We start from the raw sequence: 19,169 nt of genomic DNA on the forward strand, positions 1-19,169 counted from the left end.
ATATTTAACGAGATGTATTACTTTTAAAAATAATAATAATGCGCTTTATATCTGTGCTGCCTCAATCAGGCTAATATCACGGTGTAATATATACAGTCAGGAAGCTTCAGTTGCTGAGGGTACTAGGAACAATAGACTGTGCCGGTACTATTTCGCATTGTCTGTGATGAGGCGATAGTAGCGATCCTAGTGGTTAGCAACTATCTATGGATGCATATTCCCTACGTATTGAGCTTCGTGACTGTATAGGCTTATACTAGACTGTGCTAATATAATAAAATGAAAACAAATGACTCTGCGATTATTTAAGGTGGATTTGCACAATTGGAAGATATTCATTTAAAACTCTTTCCTTTTTATATTTATTAAGTATGTCCGAAAGGGTAAAACTCATATTCAGTGGCTGTGCAAAAGCAGATACGTAATATGTTGCACAACATAATATAACAAATCATAAAGCTACAGCCTGTGGAAAACATGACGTAATTAAACAGAGTAAATAAAAACAGCATGTTATCACTGAAGTTTTAAGGAGAAAGAAGAAAAAGGTTTGAAGCCACCAAATAAATAAACCAACCTCGAATTGAAATAAATAATCTTCCAAAAAACGTTTTTTTTTTCTTAAACATTTCTTAAAATACCGGAAATCTGGTAAAACTTTATATCCTAATGGAAGTTGTTATTAAAAATGCTTAATCTCTTTCATACTATAAGTTACTGAGAAATAAATAATATTTGTTTGTAGCAACTGTAGCCAAATTTCAAAAAGGCGTGTAACTCGGTTAAGAGAGAAGTTTTATATAATATTCTTATTGAATTTCGTATTCCCAAGAAACTAGTTCGATTAATTAAAATGTGTCTTAGTGAAACTTACAGCAGAGTCCGTATAGGCCATTTTCTATCTGATGCTTTTCCAATTCACTGCGGGCTAAAGCAGGGAGATGCACTATCACCTTTACTTTTTAACTTTGCTCTAGAATATGCCATTAGGAAAGTTCAGGATAACAGAAAGGGTTTGGAATTGAACGGGTTACATCAGCTTCTTGTCTATGTGGATGACGTGAATATGTTAGGAGAAAATCCACAAACGATTAGGGAAAACGCGGAAATTCTAGTTGAAGCAAGTAAAGCGATAGGGTTAGAAGTAAATCCCGAAAAGACTAAGTATATGATTATGTCTCGTGACCAGAATATTGTACGAAATGGAACTATAAAAATTGGAGATTTATCCTTCGAAGAGGTGGAAAAATTCAAATATCTTGGAGCAACAGTAACAAATATAAATGACACTCAGGAGGAAATTAAACGCAGAATAAATATGAGAAATGCCTGTTATTATTCGGTTGAGAAGCTTTTGTCATCTAGTCTTCTGTCAAAAAACTGAAAGTTAGAATTTATAAAACAGTTATATTACCGGTTGTTCTGTATGGTTGTGAAACTTGGACTCTCACTTTGAGAGAGGAACAGAGATTAAGGGTGTTTGAGAATAAGGTTCTTAGGAAAATATTTGGGGCTAAGAGGGATGAAGTTACAGGAGAATGGAGAAAGATGCACAACGCAGAACTGCACGCATTGTATACTTCACCTGACATAATTAGGAACATAAAATCCAGACGTTTGAGATGGGCAGGACATGTAGCACGTATGGGCGAATCCAGAAATGTATATAGAGTGTTGGTTGGGAAGCCGGAGGGAAAAATATCTTTGGGGAGGCCGAAACGTAGATGGGAGGATAATGTTAAAATTGATTTGAGGGAGGTAGGATATGATGGTAGAGAATGGATTAATCTTGGTCAGGATAGGGACCAATGGCGGGCTTATGTGAGGGCGGCAATGAACCTACGGGTTCCTTAAAAGCCAGTAAGTAAGTAAGTAAGTAAGTAAGTAAGCTACTGTAGCGAAGCGCATGGGTATGGCTAGTGTTAACATAAATCAGTTAGGGTGCTATTCATAGACATTTCGCTAGCCCGGGCTACGAGCGTGCTAAACAGGATTCATATCATATCATATCATATCATATCATATCATATCATATCATATCCTATCATATCATATCATATCATGTCATATCGCTGACACTGGTTTATGAATACGAAAAACGTTAGTTCGCTGATCATCCACCGAAAGCCCGCGCTAAGAATGTCTATGAATACGGCCCTTAATTTCTCAATACCGTCCCGTCCGTTTGTGAAGACAAAATAAAATCGCTATAAAATTATATCAGGCGCAATGCAATAGCTATTTATGAGAAAAGTCGACTTTTCGTTCAGTGCACGTCGTGTTGATTTGAGAAGAGCAAAAACGCAAATCATGCATTATCTAGTTCATGTGCATTTTTTTGTAAGTCACAGCTTCTCTCTCTCTCTCTCTCTCTCTCTCTCTCTCTCTCTCTCTCTCTCTCTCTCTCTCTCTCTCTCTCTATGACAAATGAATTCTGTAATTAAATAGAAAAATATGTATGCTGTTGTGCATATTACTTCGAGCGAAGTTTGCATAACGCGAAAGGAACAAGAAAGACTCTTCAGTTGGAATGAACAACATATTTTCCGTATAAAAGTATGAGACGAAAATACTATTTTGTGAACTCGTCAAAAAATCTATTAAAACATGTCAGGAAATGTAGTGATTGAGTATAATGGAGTCCATTTATAATGGCAATTTTTATTTTAACACGTGAACACAACTTTCGTTAATAAGAATCGATCGAATAGAAAATAAAACGGCGCAAAAGAGACATTTCAGTTGTACCAATGTTTAAAAGAGAAATGTGTATTCATTCATCTGTTGTATTTTCACGTAATGCAGGCAGCTATTCTTATTGTCACAGAAAAGCTCAACCAAATTCAGATGAGTGACAACTTTTCTAAAAGCATAACACATTCCTATTGATGACGGACAAAATGACTATGGAGCAGATGTTGTTCAAATACTTCCATTTTCTCTTCTATTGTTCATAACACAGCCATAATCTCATTTTACCCAACGTGCTGTTACGTCTGATTTTCATTGTTTCAAAAGCTATCGAGAAATATGAATTTATTGTTTTTATTATTAATACATTATTCATAATTGAAGAGTTTTTTGACTGAGAACACAGGAAAATAATTTCCCAAAACAAATTATGTAGCTTCATTCAAAGGATCATGTCCACTGTAATATATCTCATGAAAGATAAATAATAATAATAATAATAATAATAATAATAATAATAATAATAATAATAATAATAAATAATTTTCAATAATTTATCATGTCATAATATTTTAAAACGTAAAACTACGTCTATAATGCCTCTTGGATATGAAGAAGAATGAAGCGTGTAAAGCGGACAGACAGAATAATCAGTCCCCGAAATGAACCACTGCGCATGCCACGCCCACATTCATAAGATAGCGAGTGATCTATTGAAATTATTGTAGTTTCGACTGCTGACGTAGCCCATTTCGAAAGCCATTAGAAAATAAGGTGATAAAATTCATGTTGTGGGAATAATAAGCTAATTAAGTAGTAAAATATCGCTGCAATCGAAAAGCATTGGGAATAAATTTGAATAAGGAACAAAAAAAGTTTCCTTCCCAGGCAGGATTCGAACCACGAAAGTCTTAGTTACCAGTCTATCGTGCTGTCACTGTGAACAAGGCTCTGAAATCAGCTACAAGAGTCGGTCCGGGTTATTTTTGCTAATACTGTATATCTGCATGGGCCAGAAAGTTTTGTTTGGCTCTCAATGCAAGAAAATCACAAGCAATCCTAGTGGGACATCAACGTCTATTATGCAACATTACTCCTGCTCTTCCAGTCAAGTTAAACGACACAATAATCACGTTTGCTTCCTATGTTAAAAACCTTGGAGTTTACTTTGATAAGCATTTAAACTGGAATAACCAAGTAACCCATATTACCAAAAAAAGTGCTTTCCATACTACATTCCTTAAACAGCATTCGAAAATTTCTCCCGCTATCACTCAAGAAAATACTAGTGGAAACACTAGTAATGCCCCACTTCGATTATTGTGATTTTATACTGACTGACCTCAATGGCACCCAGTCGCAAAGATTACAACGTGTTCATAATTCTTGTGTTCGCTTCGTCTGCGATGTCCGTCGCGCTGACCACATTACCCCATCCTTCCAAACTCTAAACTGGCTACGGCTTAACGAACCTAAACATTTTCATTCTCTTGTTCTCCTTTTCCAAGTCCTTCACACCTCTACACCTACCTACCTTGCCTCCCGTTTCAGTTACCTGTCATCATATCATAATCTCTTCACACGCACGCAAAATAGCCGCATACTAGCCATACCAACACATAAGACATCATCGTATTCATCATCATACACAATCTCGCTCTCGCGCTTGTGGAATACCCTACCCAGTGACATCAGAGACTGTCGGAATTTAGTAGCGTTCAAAAGCAAGCTTATTAAGCATTTTCTTACTGCGTAGAGTAGGTTTAATTTTTACTTAATAAAAGAAATGCTTCTCTCTTCTTAACTTTTACAATAAAGTATCTAGCTTTTATTAACCAGTTAATCTTTTAGTAAGGTAGGTGTCCCTGATATGGCCATGCTAAGGTTTGAGAACTTTTCCAGCCGCCATTTTGAAAAAATATAAACCACTTTTTTCTTACTCGTTCTCAGTCTAATGGGCTTTCTTAAAACAATTTCCTTTCCCCATAAAAATAGCTTTAATTGTCCAAAAAGTCCCAAATTCCAAAAGTCTACCTAGTGGCCATATCAGCAACATGTGCACATGATATGGCCATCCTTGTTCCATGTTCTACAAATCGTGATTGTTTTCAGTTTGATAGGGCAGTTGTGATAAAATTAAATAATTTTGGTGTAAAATGAATAAAAATGACACTTTATAATCTTTTTATAATTCAAAAGTGTAGTCAAAACAGGTTTTTCCGTAAAAAATTTTTGCGTAATCCCAGCTATAAGGCATGTAAATTTGTCAGGTGAAAAAATAAAAGTGAAATGAACTTGATATGGTCATGGTGCATTTGATATGGCCATATCAGGAGCAGGTAAGCTTTCAGGAAAATCGTTTGATTTTGAACAACTCGTAAAAGATACGCCATCAACAACAACACCAATCAACAGAACATTAAAAACTGACTGGAGTACTATGGTTTTCATGAAACAAGTCTTTGAAAAACATGCATAAAACAAAGGAGACTTACTAGAGAAAAATAAGAAGAGGTCACATGAAAACCGCAAAACAGGCAACTGACGCCATATTGCTCAACCTGACTGGATGGAAAACGATCAAGTGACATACCAGGATGGGATGCCCTTTCACTGGATGCTGCTGCAATTTAACGGATTTTTTGGTTAACTAACTCACAATAGGGGGGGTGGCCATATCAGGAACATGGCCATAACAGGAGCACTCGCCTTACTTTGATTTTTATAGTATCTGTAAATTTAATATTAATTGTAATTATAATTGTAATTGTATTCTTAATATTGTAGTTGTAATCCCCTGGTAGAGGGGAAGAGAAGGCCTGATGGCCTTAACTCTACGAGGTTAAATAAATAAATAAATAAAAATAAATAAATGATTCCGATTATTTAATATCTTAATTGTTATAATGACGTTTAATTCTGTTTCAGATATTTGGATCTCCCAGTACTCCCGTCCTTGAGAACCCCGAGTATCAGACAAGATGGTACTTCAAATTCTTTCTTGGAAAACGTGAGTATTCGTTGCTTTCGATTCATCATATCAGCATGAAATTTGTAGCGTTACTAAAAGTAGCATGTTACATCATATAGTTCAACTCATACGTTAGAAAAGCAGTGTGATATTGCCTTTCATGTCGGACAATGCTGAGGAATTCTGTGGGACTAAGTTTTGTAGTTTAATTTCTTAAGATAAATTAGATGAAGATCCTGCCTAGGACTCGCGTTACGGAATGCGCGCTGGTTCAAGTCCTCATGGGGGAAGAAATTTTTCTCATGAAATTTCGGCCAGTGTATGGGACCGGTGCCCACCTAGCATCGTGATGCACTTGGGGAGCTACGATAGGTAGTGAAATCCGGTTGCGAAAGCCAGCTATAACGGCTGGGGGGATCATCGCACGATACCTCCATTCTGGTTCGATGATCGTCCACCTTTTCTTCGGCATGTGGGCGTGAGGCCAGCAGCCGGCTGGTCGGTCTGGGCCCTTCACGAGTTGTAGCGCCACGGATAATAATAATAATAATAATAATAATTATTATTATTATTATTATTATTATTATTATTATTATTATTATTATTATTAAATTAGATGAAGAGGCCCAGCTTCCTTTGTGTGACGCTCACAACCGTGGACAAATATTGTTGTTTCGAGGAAGCATGGTATCGCAGAACCCTTTTGGGATGCCTTATCGGCGAGACCCACTGGGTAATGGAATGGCTATAGATTCTAGTTATCATTGGGAAACTGTTTGAGCCTATCTATGGGGTATCTGAAAATTCAACCATTAAATTTTCTCGCCTCACGCTATATATATGAATGCTCGTAATAGAGATAGATTTCCTTCCTCCCCGTTGTTAAGAGAGAGCTAGTAGTTAGGAACTGCAAGATATTTTATTATTTTTACACAAAATCTTTGAAAATTTTGGAAAAATTTCACTCAAAGAAAAATCTGATTCTGCCTATAACTAAAATGGATGACGTGCTTACTTTTCCGTTGACAATTCGTGACTTTTAAAATGTCTTGTTCTAGTATAGTGACTAACTGTGCTACCATCACCGCCTTCTTTGTTTCAGTGCACCAGAACTACGTAGGGGCGGATGGCGACAAAGCCCCGTTTTTCCTGTCCGTCGTTCTCACGGACGCCAACAATCAATGTGTCCCGCAGTATCGCGCCATCTTGTGGAAGAAGACGGTGAGTGACGTAACAATGAGCAATATAAAAGTTCAGATTATATATTTTTTATATAGTCCACACCTGTGGAGTAATGGTTAGCGAGTCTGGCCGCGAAACCAGGTGGCCTGGGTTCGATTCCCGGTCGGGGCAAGTTATCCTCAATCCAATATGAGCAAATGCTGAGAAACTTTCGGTGTTGGACCCCGTACTCATTTCACCGGCATTATCACCTTCATCTCATTCACACGCTAAATAACCTAAGATGTTGATAAAGCGTCGTAAAATAACCTACTAAAATAAAATAAAAAATTATACAGTTTAAAAAAATATTGTCACACAAATTGAGTAGATGTCGTTAAAAGTTGCATTATTTCATGAAAAAAAAAAAAAGATATGATCTTAACATTTTTGTGCAAGCGAAACTAAGATACAAGCATTTTAAGTGAAACACGCAGCAAATGATCAATGAAGTGAAACATATTGCACAAGTTTCCGCTTTTTCAATTTTTACATCCCAGAGTAAGTGTAATACAGAACGTCTACAAATGATTCAATCGACTTCATAATTTTTAAGGAAGGGAAGTAAATGGATTTTACAGAGGTAATGTTGGTTGCTATTGACAACAACTAAACATAAGTGAAAATATATTTTGTGCGAGATCGTGCGTATTTGCTTGGTTTCCGTACAAAACCAGTCCGCGGAAAGTCTAAAATTCCACATTCAGTATTCCCAACCTAACACACATAACAATTTCCCTCTTCTTACGCTTAAGTGACATATTGATTTTACTGCTTTAGGCTTTAACATATTATTTTTAGAGACGTTCAATATAGTAATAATTATAAATTGGAAACTTACCACTGCATTTTCACCTAAATTGCACTGTCAATTATTGTTTTTAAATATTTGCAAAAATTAAGTAAAATCTACAACTCCACTAAAGTTACTGCATTCGTGATGCAAGTAACATTTAGAAAAAACTAGTGGTGGTACTCCAGTGACTCTTAATAACTGTACAAATGTGACAATTAATTTCAATGCGCAGAATTAGATGTCAAAGATATTTTCCATTTCTAAACATCTCCTTGACCAGCAAAATTAAACTTGCCGATGTTATTACTGCAATATGTTATAAATATAATATTGTTAAAATATTAAAATGAAAAATAAATCATTACATAACCTTACCGTTTGTTTTAAGTTCGCATTTATAGACTGGGGGAAACAAAAGACAGACGTATAGGCTATCACGGCCTGCTGGAGTATAGTAAACACAGAAAACATTTTAAAGCAACAATGTTGAAGATAGATATTTTTGTTTTGCAAATTTGCCGTCATTGAACAGAAACCAAGATGAAGATTTCATTGCAACTAATTAGAAATTCCTCTTTTAGGTATGTAATAAACGATCTTCGGACAAAATAATGTAGGGGAGACTCGTCCAATTTGGCAATATTTGTATCTTAACACAGTTTGTAGTTACATATTCTGAAATTAAATATTCCTCTATTATGGAATGTGTTTAAACATTAAATCCCAATGAACCTCTGAAAGAAAATTCTACAAATCTAAATTACTTTACACATAACACACTAATAAATAACAAATTACATGTTTCCAGATTTGGTACTTCATCAGGATAAATTGGCAATAGTACAGGGGTAATTTGGCAATAGGATTAAAAATAAATTTTTCAAAATAAAACAGTGGTACAAGGTTTATAAGACTTAATTTACTGGGACAAGAAATCACTAGATACCATAAACACAAAACAAAAGCAAGAAAAAAAAAAAAGAATTGAATGGATTTTTCCGACCACTCTTATTAACTATATTGAAGGGTTGTCTTCGAATTTCTTTTTCCGATAGCCCAAACCCAAGTTCTTGCATTTTGATTACATATGTCTCCAGTTTTTTATCTTCCTCAACGGTTAGAGCTATGGGTCTTCCTTTCTTGGGAATGACAACGTCATCGGATCCTGAGGATGCATACAGAAACCTCTTTAAGTTGTTAAAGGGCACATTGTACTTCTTAGAAGCCTTATAAGTCGACCATCTATCTTTCAAAACACTCCCAACCGCAGCCCGCAAATCATCTTTGGAATATTTTTCAGAATAATGTCTTCGTTCCCTTGGCATATCTGCAACACACCACACACAGTGCTGCATTGAAGACTGTAAAAATCCCTCATACGTCCCTACTCTTAAATTTTACCATCGAGTACACATTCTTGTTCAAAGAGAGCAGCAATATATCACTATAAAGGAAAATGGCTAATTCACACTACCCTGGAGAAGACATTTTTTGCTAAGAAGAACATAAAACGAGCTAAAGCCTGATGAGTTATTAACAGAAAATGTTAATTATAGGCCTATAAATGGCTTACCTTATAGTATGGAATCTCAGCTTTTGATATATAATGCACAAACATACGTAGGTAATGAAAAACACTTTCTTTCAGTCTTTGTATACACACAATCACCACGTTCACAGGAAGTATTCAACACTTCTTTATATTAGTAACAATATCTGCCACTATAGTGCGCGGATTCGGATGAAACAAAAACTAAAAGTACAGTCAGATGGTCCACTCTATGATCGTGTCATTGAACTTCTTAAAACTCTGGAGGAAATTTGGCAATAAAAGAAATACAAGAACATTGCCAAATTTCCCATATTGCTAAATTTGCCGAGTTTCCCCTACGATACACGAGCGGTATGTTTTCTTTCAATTCTCGGAAATTTAAAAAGGTCAACTACGTTTCGCTTTTTCAAACTTTTCCTCGAGCATGAAAACTTCAACATACCGCTCTTGTAACGCATATTACTATTACAGAGGTAATTTGGTTGCTATTGACGACGACGACGACTAAACATAAGTGAAAATATGTTTCGTTCAACAGTAACATGGCAACAAACAAAACAATACTCAAAACTAGACGACCTTTCCTACAGTTCTGAAATTACAGTAAATCAAGAAAAATGAAGAAATATATTTTTATTTAATAAACTTTGGGAGTGGAAAAACATTATACGCAATTCGTGAGTCAAGTAGAATTTGCTAGTCTCTTACAAACGTATTCACGAGTTGTAGTACGTCTCTTTTGACTCCAGTCAATAATGTTTACAGCGTTTCCATACAATTTAAAATTACCCAAGAAATGAAAATTTACATTTATTATGAACAAATTTCTGCAAATATAAGGGATGAAACTAAAATTCTTTCAATCATGTATTATCAGAATTCATCAATCCATAAAAATTGCTGAGGATATTGGGAATTAAGTCAATAGCTTTCCTAAATTACGTTACTAAATGTTTGATTTAAAATGTTTTTCTCGAAACTTAGGCAAAAACGAACAAAATTGTATTAAACTTTTCTTTTTTGGGGTTTCTCAAAGATTTGATATAGGCCTAGTCTTTAGTTTGCTTTCAACTAATATTATAAACTGATTAACGTCTTGTAACAGAGAAGTAAAACTCAATAAATTTCGATTTGAGAATTTTTTTCTATTCCTTAATGTAAAAATTTGGAAATATACTAGGGAACTGAAGCATGTAGAGTGACGTAGATGCGAGGTAGAGATTACGGTCATTTTTCATCATTAGCAGAGAGCCATCGTGGGACTTCTGTGTCGCGTAGGCAACACGCAAGGCTTACAAACAAATGAAGATGACACACTTTTTATAATGTCTGTGCACAGAGGCATAACGGTACTTGGACCATTTGTGTTGCAGGGCGCCCAGAAGATCTCCCTCCCTTACACGCCCAACAAGCCGATGACGGTGAAGCAGATACTTAGGTTTGTACAGGGTGTTCACCTTTTTCATTTTATTCATTAGGCCTATGACTTGAACAAGAGTTATCAGTAGCAATTAGAAAATAGAGTTACACACGTAACTTGTTAACTTATTTATTTCTTACAAAATAATACTTACAATAAAATATATATATGTGTAAAAATTAAAAAGCATAATATTACCTGAACATACAATTAAATCGGTTATTGTTGAAAGGAACTAAGTCCACTTTTGAAAGTTTTGAGATAATCCAAAAAAACTGTTTTGTGAATAATCTATCGAAGATTAAACCAAAATATATTGTACACATATATTTTATGTGTATCTATTGCAGATTAAACCAAAATATATTGTACACATATATTTTATGTGTATCTATCGAAGATTAAACCAAAATATATTGTACACATATATTTTATGTGTATCTATCGCAGATTAAACCAAAATATATTGTACACATATATTTTATGTGTATCTATCGAAGATTAAACCAAAATATATTGTACACATATATTTTATTTGTATCTATCGAAGATTAAACCAAAATATATTGTACACATATATTTTATGTGTATCTATTGCAGATTAAACCAAAATATATTGTACACATATATTTTATGTGTATATATCGAAGATTAAACCAAAATATATTGTGCACATATATTTTATGTGTCTCTATCCAAGATTAAACCAAAATATATTATACACATATATTTTATGTGTATCTATCGCAGATTAAACCAAAATATATTGTACACATATATTTTATGTGCATCTATCGCAGATTAAACCAAAATATATTGTACACATATATTTTATGTGTATCTATCGAAGATTAAACCAAAATATATTGTCCATATATATTTTATGTGTATCTATCGCAGATTAAACCAAAATATATTGTACACATATATTTTATGTGTATCTATAGAAGATTAAACCAAAATATATTGTACACATATATTTTATGTGTATCTATCGCAGATTAAACCAATATATGTTGTACACATATATTTTATGTATATCTATCGCAGATTAAACCAAAATATATTGTACACATATATTTTATGTGTATCTATCGCAGATTAAACCAAAATATATTGTACACATATATTTTATGTGCATCTATCGCAGATTAAACCAAAATATATTGTACACATATATTTTATGTGTATCTATCGAAGATTAAACCAAAATATATTGTACATATATATTTTATGTGTATCTATCGCAGATTAAACCAAAATATATTGTACACATATATTTTATGTGCATCTATCGCAGATTAAACCAAAATATATTGTACACATATATTTTATGTGTATCTATCGCAGATTAAACCAAAATATATTGTACACATATATTTTATGTGTATATTTCGAAGATTAAACCAAAATATATTGTACACATATATTTTATGTGTATCTATCGAAGACTAAACCAAAATATATTGTACATATATATTTTATGTGTATATTTCGAAGATTAAACCAAAATATATTGTACATATATATTTTATGTGTATATTTCGAAGATTAAACCAAAATATATTGTACATATATATTTTATGTGTATATTTCGAAGATTAAACCAAAATATATTGTACACATATATTTTATGTGTATCTATCGAAGATTAAACCAAAATATATTGTACATATATATTTTATGTGTATATTTCGAAGATTAAACCAAAATATATTGTACATATATATTTTATGTGTATATTTCGAAGATTAAACCAAAATATATTGTACATATATATTTTATGTGTATCTATCGAAGATTAAACCAAAATATATTGTACATATATATTTTATGTGTATATTTCGAAGATTAAACCAAAATATATTGTACATATATATTTTATGTGTATATTTCGAAGATTAAACCAAAATATATTGTACATATATATTTTATGTGTATATTTCGAAGATTAAACCAAAATATATTGTACACATATATTTTATGTGTATCTATTGCAGATTAAACCAAAATGTATTGTACATATATATTTTATGTGTATCTATCGAAGATTAAACCAAAATATATTGTACACATATATTTTATGTGTATCTATCGAAGACTAAACCAAAATATATTGTGCACATATATTTTATGTGTATCTATCGAAGACTAAACCAAAATATATTGTACACATATATTTTATGTGTATCTATTGCAGATTAAACCAAAATGTATTGTACACATATATTTTATGTGTATCTATCGAAGATTAAACCAATATATATTGTACATATATATGGTTTAATCTTCGATAAATTATTCACAAAACAGTTTTTTTTTTTTTTTTTTTTTGGATTATCTCAAAACTTTAAAAAGTGGACTTAGTTCCTTTCAACAATAACCGATTCAATTGTACTATATTTTCATAATTTTATCTTAAATCCAGTGTACGGGTCTTCTGGCCGTACGTGCTTTGCACCTAAAACAAGACCTACTTTGTAGGTTTCACTCCCCTCACCTATGATTTGATTCAACCACTCTCCAAAAGAACACGCAGATTAATATGAAAATGGTACAAACAAAACACGTTATACCATAATATATCCTAACCTAAAACAGAAATAAAAGTGTATAATTGAGTAGATACCATTATCCCTTCGTCAGTTCGCATCACAAACTTCAACAGCTGAAGTTCTAATCTGTCTCGCCTTCAAGAGGAACAATCCAGTCTTTTGTTCCCATTCTCTATTCCCCATGAGGTCAAGACATGCAAGTAAACTCCTATTCTGACTTAGCATCGAGGGTGGTAGATATTTTCATCCGGATGTGTTCCGATTGAACACACTGCAATAAAATGTATCCAGGACTCCTTTTCCCCGCACAGTGAACAAAGGCGCTCTCCTTCTTAATAAATAATTTAACCAACTAACTGAAAGTGAATGAATGAACTAGCAAATGAATGTACGAACCAGAATCAATAAGTATTTTCGTTTAATTAAAATTTAATTTTTCTTACAGTATTAAAAATTCACATGTGTACAGTGTTCTGTAAGAAAAATTAAGTTTAATTAAATGAAAATATTTATTGATTCTAGTGACATACTCTCACGAGTATACAAATAAAACCTGTATTTGTATTTCAGTTCAATTTATGATAAAATCTTATATATTTATTGTTCTCATTGCAGCAATTTCCCTAATATGGAGAAGTTGGAGAAGGGTCCAAAAGAAATTTTCTCACCGGACATTCAAAAGGTATGTCATGCGTCATAACTAACGTTACTAAAGAGCAAATATAATGCGCAGTTACACTGTATACTTTGTTAAAGAATGTACTAGGAAAACATGGCGTTTGGAGGACTGGTATAATTATTGGCCTAGCAAGTAAATTGGACTTGCTGTTGTAAAGATCCCAGCAATTAGTGTCACTTCCCTCCTCTTTACCTCGTCGCATAGGATAGAAAAAATTCCTTGGCAGGAAAATTGGCATATTACATGACAGGAGTTAGGCCTCTGTCCCAGTGAACTGATGCTTTAGTTCATAAAACATTACACAAAGAGTAGAACTGGTATCTGAACCATAAGTATTCATGTTCCAAATGCTAATCTTCCCTTTATATGTACTGTTTATTGTATATTTTCGTTTACATAAAGTCATTTAAAAATCGCTTAAAATTTTTAAGCGTTATAAATATTATGATATTTCAGGTAGAGAAAAAAACATCACTGTATTGGACAAACAATGAGTTTTCTTATTTAAAACATAGAAAATAATATGTCCTTTGTTCTCTTATTCAACAAACACCATTCTTTCTGCTACACCATCGGCCTGTTGCAAAAAGGTATGGTGTTGTACCTGTGCATTACAAGTTACTGGTGAAAGTAGTTGTAAAATATGACGTTGTGTATTCCTGTACCATGAAAAAATTAAAGTGTTCTGTACATTACCAGTGGACCGCTACAAGTGACATCATATCAATAAACATACTACTTCATAACAATAAAGAAAGCCATTAGAATTTTATGTAAATCAAATTATCTGGAACATTGTCGGCCACTTTTCAGACAATCACGGATTTTAACAAACATAAATTTGTATATATATAATCTAGTACTTTACACCCGACAAAATATCGACAATTACTCATTAGTGGCCAATATACATGATCATGAAATTAGAAATAGTGAACAAATTAATATTCCATATTGTAGATTACAAAGAGCAACACAAACTTTTTAATTATGGGGATGAAATTATATAATAAGCTCCCAAGTCAATACTATAAATTACCAATCATTAGCTTCAAAACTAGATTTTACAATTGGTTATTAAATAATCCTTTTTATTCTGTTGCTGAGTTTTTCAACACAAATTTGTATGAAATTGTATTTTAATAAATAAGTTTAATTGCAATTTAGTTAGTTTTCTTTCATTTAAAAATTTCAAATTATTTCATGTTTTTCATTGTATTATTTAAATTTTACTGTTTCTTTCATTAGTGTTTTTTTAAAATGTATTTATATGTTTTTCATTGTATTCAACTGTATGTCTAATGGCCAAATAAATTTAATTGAATTGAAGAAAGTAAATATAAAAAAGAGTGCTTTTGTCTGCTGCACAATGTATCAACATTGGAAGCAGTGTTGCGAGATAGGTCGATTTATCTTAGTTTAGGCTACATGAGGGACAATTGGCGAGAAATAAAATCGACAAGTCTCCAAGTCGGTCGTTACGTTATCTCAAAACTCGAAAGGATGAAATTAGGCTACATTTTATTTTATTTTATTATATTTTAAACATGTTTACAATGCATTATTCATGGATTTTCAGATAATTTTTCAAAATCGTAAGTCATTGTGTTCATTGTTGACAGTATCGTTGCAATACGCTTCGAATTCTCTACATCTCTGTATTCTATGACCAATATCTTGCCGTGGCTAACGAGAAAGACAGACTAAGCGCGACATCACAGTTTTAGTCTTAACATGGCCAACATTGAGCAAGTTTATATATAAATGCACGTAAAATATGAGTTTAATTTTGCAATTCTTTTGTTTTTTTTTTTTAACTCTGAACATATTGCGATTGTCACGATGGCCATGACTAGACCAAGATAATCATGTGACTGCGATTCACGCCGTAGCCCGTCTTTCTACGGAAGGAATCTTCTTCTTTTTCTTCTTCTTCTTCTTCACTCAGACATTAGATTCAGCGATGCGTTTACAGTATTTTTGTTGTGACCAGTGCTTTTTTGTTTTGGTTAGTACTATCAAATTGTATTTGTAACTTTTGTTTGATCTATAGTCCCGTCGCTCTAATTTCCGGCAGCCAATCGCGTTGCAGGTCGGCTACATTTAAACGTGTGCGTCTTGTGATTCGCTGATTCATTTCTTAAGGCTCGATAAATACTTAATATAATCGCCCGCCATTTTAGCTCTTTCGTTGGCATTCGCAGAAAGCACACGAAGACGTTATTTGCCGCTCAATTATTTGCTGAATTACATTGCGTTTGATTTATTATCATAGGAGCTACGACATGATAATGTTTAACGGTGTGGCAAATAGATTTCTCGAATGGTAGCTCGGCAATGTGAGAACAAAAATGGCGAACGATACTACCTACCTACTACTACTAGTAGACTTTATAGAGCCTTTACTTTCTAAGACGTAAGCAAAGGGGCGGAGTCACGCCGGAAATAACAGCGTCGGGACTATATTATCTGTACCTGGTCCCGACAACGATTTCTTGTTTATTTCCTTTTTTCCCAATTTCGGATTTAGTCGATGTCTTTATTTTTTAATATTTCTTGTGCTACTCCTATCTCTGAAGAGAATTTATGTTCACAAAGTTCTCGGGGAAAACATAAAAATTCAGAAGGTTCTACGTCGGGAGACTGTGAAAAATATAACAGCACTGTTTAGTATAATTTTCAGAATTTCAGTTTAAATTTCGTTTAACTCTTGTCAGAAATTTATATATGCAATCCATTCAAAAAGAAACTTCACGTTAGTTAATCTTGTTCTTACAACCACTCCCGTATGCTAATTGATACATTTGTTCCCAGGACTTGCTCCTACTTGAAGAGCAAGAAGGCTCTGTGAACTTCAAGTTCGGCGTGCTCTACACCCGGCCAGGACAGACGAGTGACGACGAGATGTTCAGCAATGGTCAGAACCTTTGAATCTGTGATTACCACATCTAAAACCGGAACAGATAAGACTACGTGGATTTCTTTTTCAATTTATTTATTTATTTATTTATTTATTTATTTATTTATTTATTTATTTATTTATTTATTTATTTATTTATTTATTATTGCTAGTAAGTTTGAAATGAATACAAAATAATAAATACAATGAAAGATAAACTAGCCCACTCCTGAATGAGTAAGACTCGTGCTCAGGAGGGGATTCCAATACAGACAAAAATAAAATTAAAATTGAGAGTGAATACAGATTAAATAGTGTTTAATATGTTTAAACCCAAACTATAAATCCAATACATTTTTTAAATTTTTTTATTAATTTGGAGAGGATTCGTGGTTGAAATATTATTGGAATAAAATTTGTTTAATAATCTGGGACCTTGACTCATGCTGTGATAAAAAGCTGCATTGGTTTTACATTTTGGTTCAGACAAACGCAGAGAATTCATATTTTTAGTTCTATATTTATGTATATACCTTTCAAAGTTATTAAAATTTCTATGAAAAATTTTAATAAAATAAAAATGTATTCATTTGTTTAATGTTGAAAACTTTGAAGTGTTTAAACAACAATTCAGTTGGGTAATCTTTCTGCATTTTTTTAACAAATTGTTAATACTTTTTTCTGCAGTAAAATTAACGGATAAAGGTTGGATTTACAAGTTCCACCCCAACCTATGATACCATACATACCTAGATTGAAATAATGCTAAATAAATTACACGTAAACAGTTAATTGACAAAATATTTCTTAGAACAACAAAGTAACATAATGTTTTACGTAATTTATTACAAATATAATGAATATGATTGTTCCATTTTAAATGATTATCAATAATTATACCTAAGTATTTAACCTCATTAACTTCTTTAATAACTGAACAATCGCAATTTATATCGGAACAATCATAATTATGCATTTTAATTTGTAGTATAGATGAAATTGGTTTATTACCTTTATTATTTAAAGAAAATGGGATAGCTATTGTCTTATCTTTATTAATTACAAGTGAATTTAAATCGAACTTTTTTTATTAATTTTAAGCCGCAATTTGCATTATAATAAGCGTCAGTCCAAGTTTTTCCACTAAAAAGTAAAACAGTATCATCAGCATACGAATATAAATCACCTTCATATTCTTTAAGGTCTATCATTAAAAGGTCACTAATACATATTAAAAATAAAATCGATACTAAATAATTTGACTTATCTTTTAATGACGCAATTTTGTCTATAATGCTATGTTGTAACATGTGGAAACTACTTCAAGGACATATTCATGAAGTAAAAACAACTTAAAAAGTGCGTGCAAACATAGATTTCATACATTTTTGTTTCCCAATTATAGCCAATTTTCGTGTTCCATCATTAGAATCCTGATTTAAAGTTAATGCATTAACTAGTAAATATTCAAGGCCAGTTCAATCATCCGGGAGATACAACGAATGGACGTTTTTGCTAACGATCGCTAGAGATCTCTCTTTCCAGCCATTCTGCTACTGTGTTCCCATTATATTTGAAATTTATATATAAAAAATTTAATTATTTCTCCCATACATACGAAGTTTGCGATAGATTTGGAAGTAAATTCCCCCCTCCCCAAAAAAAAAACAAAGTATATGATTATGTCTCGTGACCAGAACACAGTACGACATAGAAATAAATAAAAATTGGTAATTTATCCTTCGAACAGGTGGAAAAATTCAAATATCTTGGAGCAACAGTAACAAATATAAATGACACTCGGGAGGAAATTAAACACAGAATAAATATGGGAAATGCCTGTTATTATTCGGTTGAGAAGCTTTTGTTGTTAAGTCTGCTGTCAAAAAATCTGAAAGTTAGAATTTATAAAACAGTTATATTACCGGTTGTTCTGTATGGCTGTGAAACTTGGACTCTCACTTTGAGAGAGGAACATAGGTTAAGGGTGTTCGAGAATGAGGTTCTTAGGAAAATATTTGGGGTAAGAGGGATGAAGTTACAGGAGAATGGAGAAAGTTACACAACGCAGAACTGCACGCATTGTATTCACCTGACATAATTAGGAACATTAAATCCAGACGTTTCAGATAGGCAGGGCATGTAGGTTATTTAACGACGCTGTATCAATATCTCAAGTTATTTAGCGTCTGCCGTCTTATATCAAATGAGTAAAATAACATGCACTACAAACCAACACTGCAGAGCACTGGTTATCCCATTTCTCTCTTGTTTTCCGTTGCTATGGATATTCATTCATTCTTTCAATAAAGACATTTTAGTATTGAGTTATACTTATTAAAAACTGTCATTAATTAATTTATTGTGTTCGCACTATACTTCGCG

At 32.8% G+C, this 19,169-nt stretch overlaps 1 protein-coding gene across 6 annotated transcripts in view; it reads left to right on the plus strand.

The window, feature by feature from the left end:
• The window catches only part of LOC138713870 (GTPase-activating Rap/Ran-GAP domain-like protein 3), an 878,969-nt gene that overhangs the window by 793,935 nt on the left and 65,865 nt on the right, over positions 1 to 19,169 (plus strand). For all 6 annotated transcript variants that reach the window (XM_069846337.1, XM_069846338.1, XM_069846343.1 and 3 more), the window contains 5 exons: positions 5,620 to 5,701; positions 6,765 to 6,883; positions 10,605 to 10,669; positions 13,822 to 13,888; positions 16,700 to 16,802. In XM_069846337.1, the coding sequence (XP_069702438.1) occupies positions 5,620 to 5,701; positions 6,765 to 6,883; positions 10,605 to 10,669; positions 13,822 to 13,888; positions 16,700 to 16,802 (436 nt within the window). The remainder of the gene's footprint in view (positions 1 to 5,619; positions 5,702 to 6,764; positions 6,884 to 10,604; positions 10,670 to 13,821; positions 13,889 to 16,699; positions 16,803 to 19,169) is intronic.

This window comes from Periplaneta americana, chromosome 14 (assembly GCF_040183065.1).
Source record: "Periplaneta americana isolate PAMFEO1 chromosome 14, P.americana_PAMFEO1_priV1, whole genome shotgun sequence".
NCBI classification, from domain to species: domain Eukaryota; kingdom Metazoa; phylum Arthropoda; class Insecta; order Blattodea; family Blattidae; genus Periplaneta; species Periplaneta americana.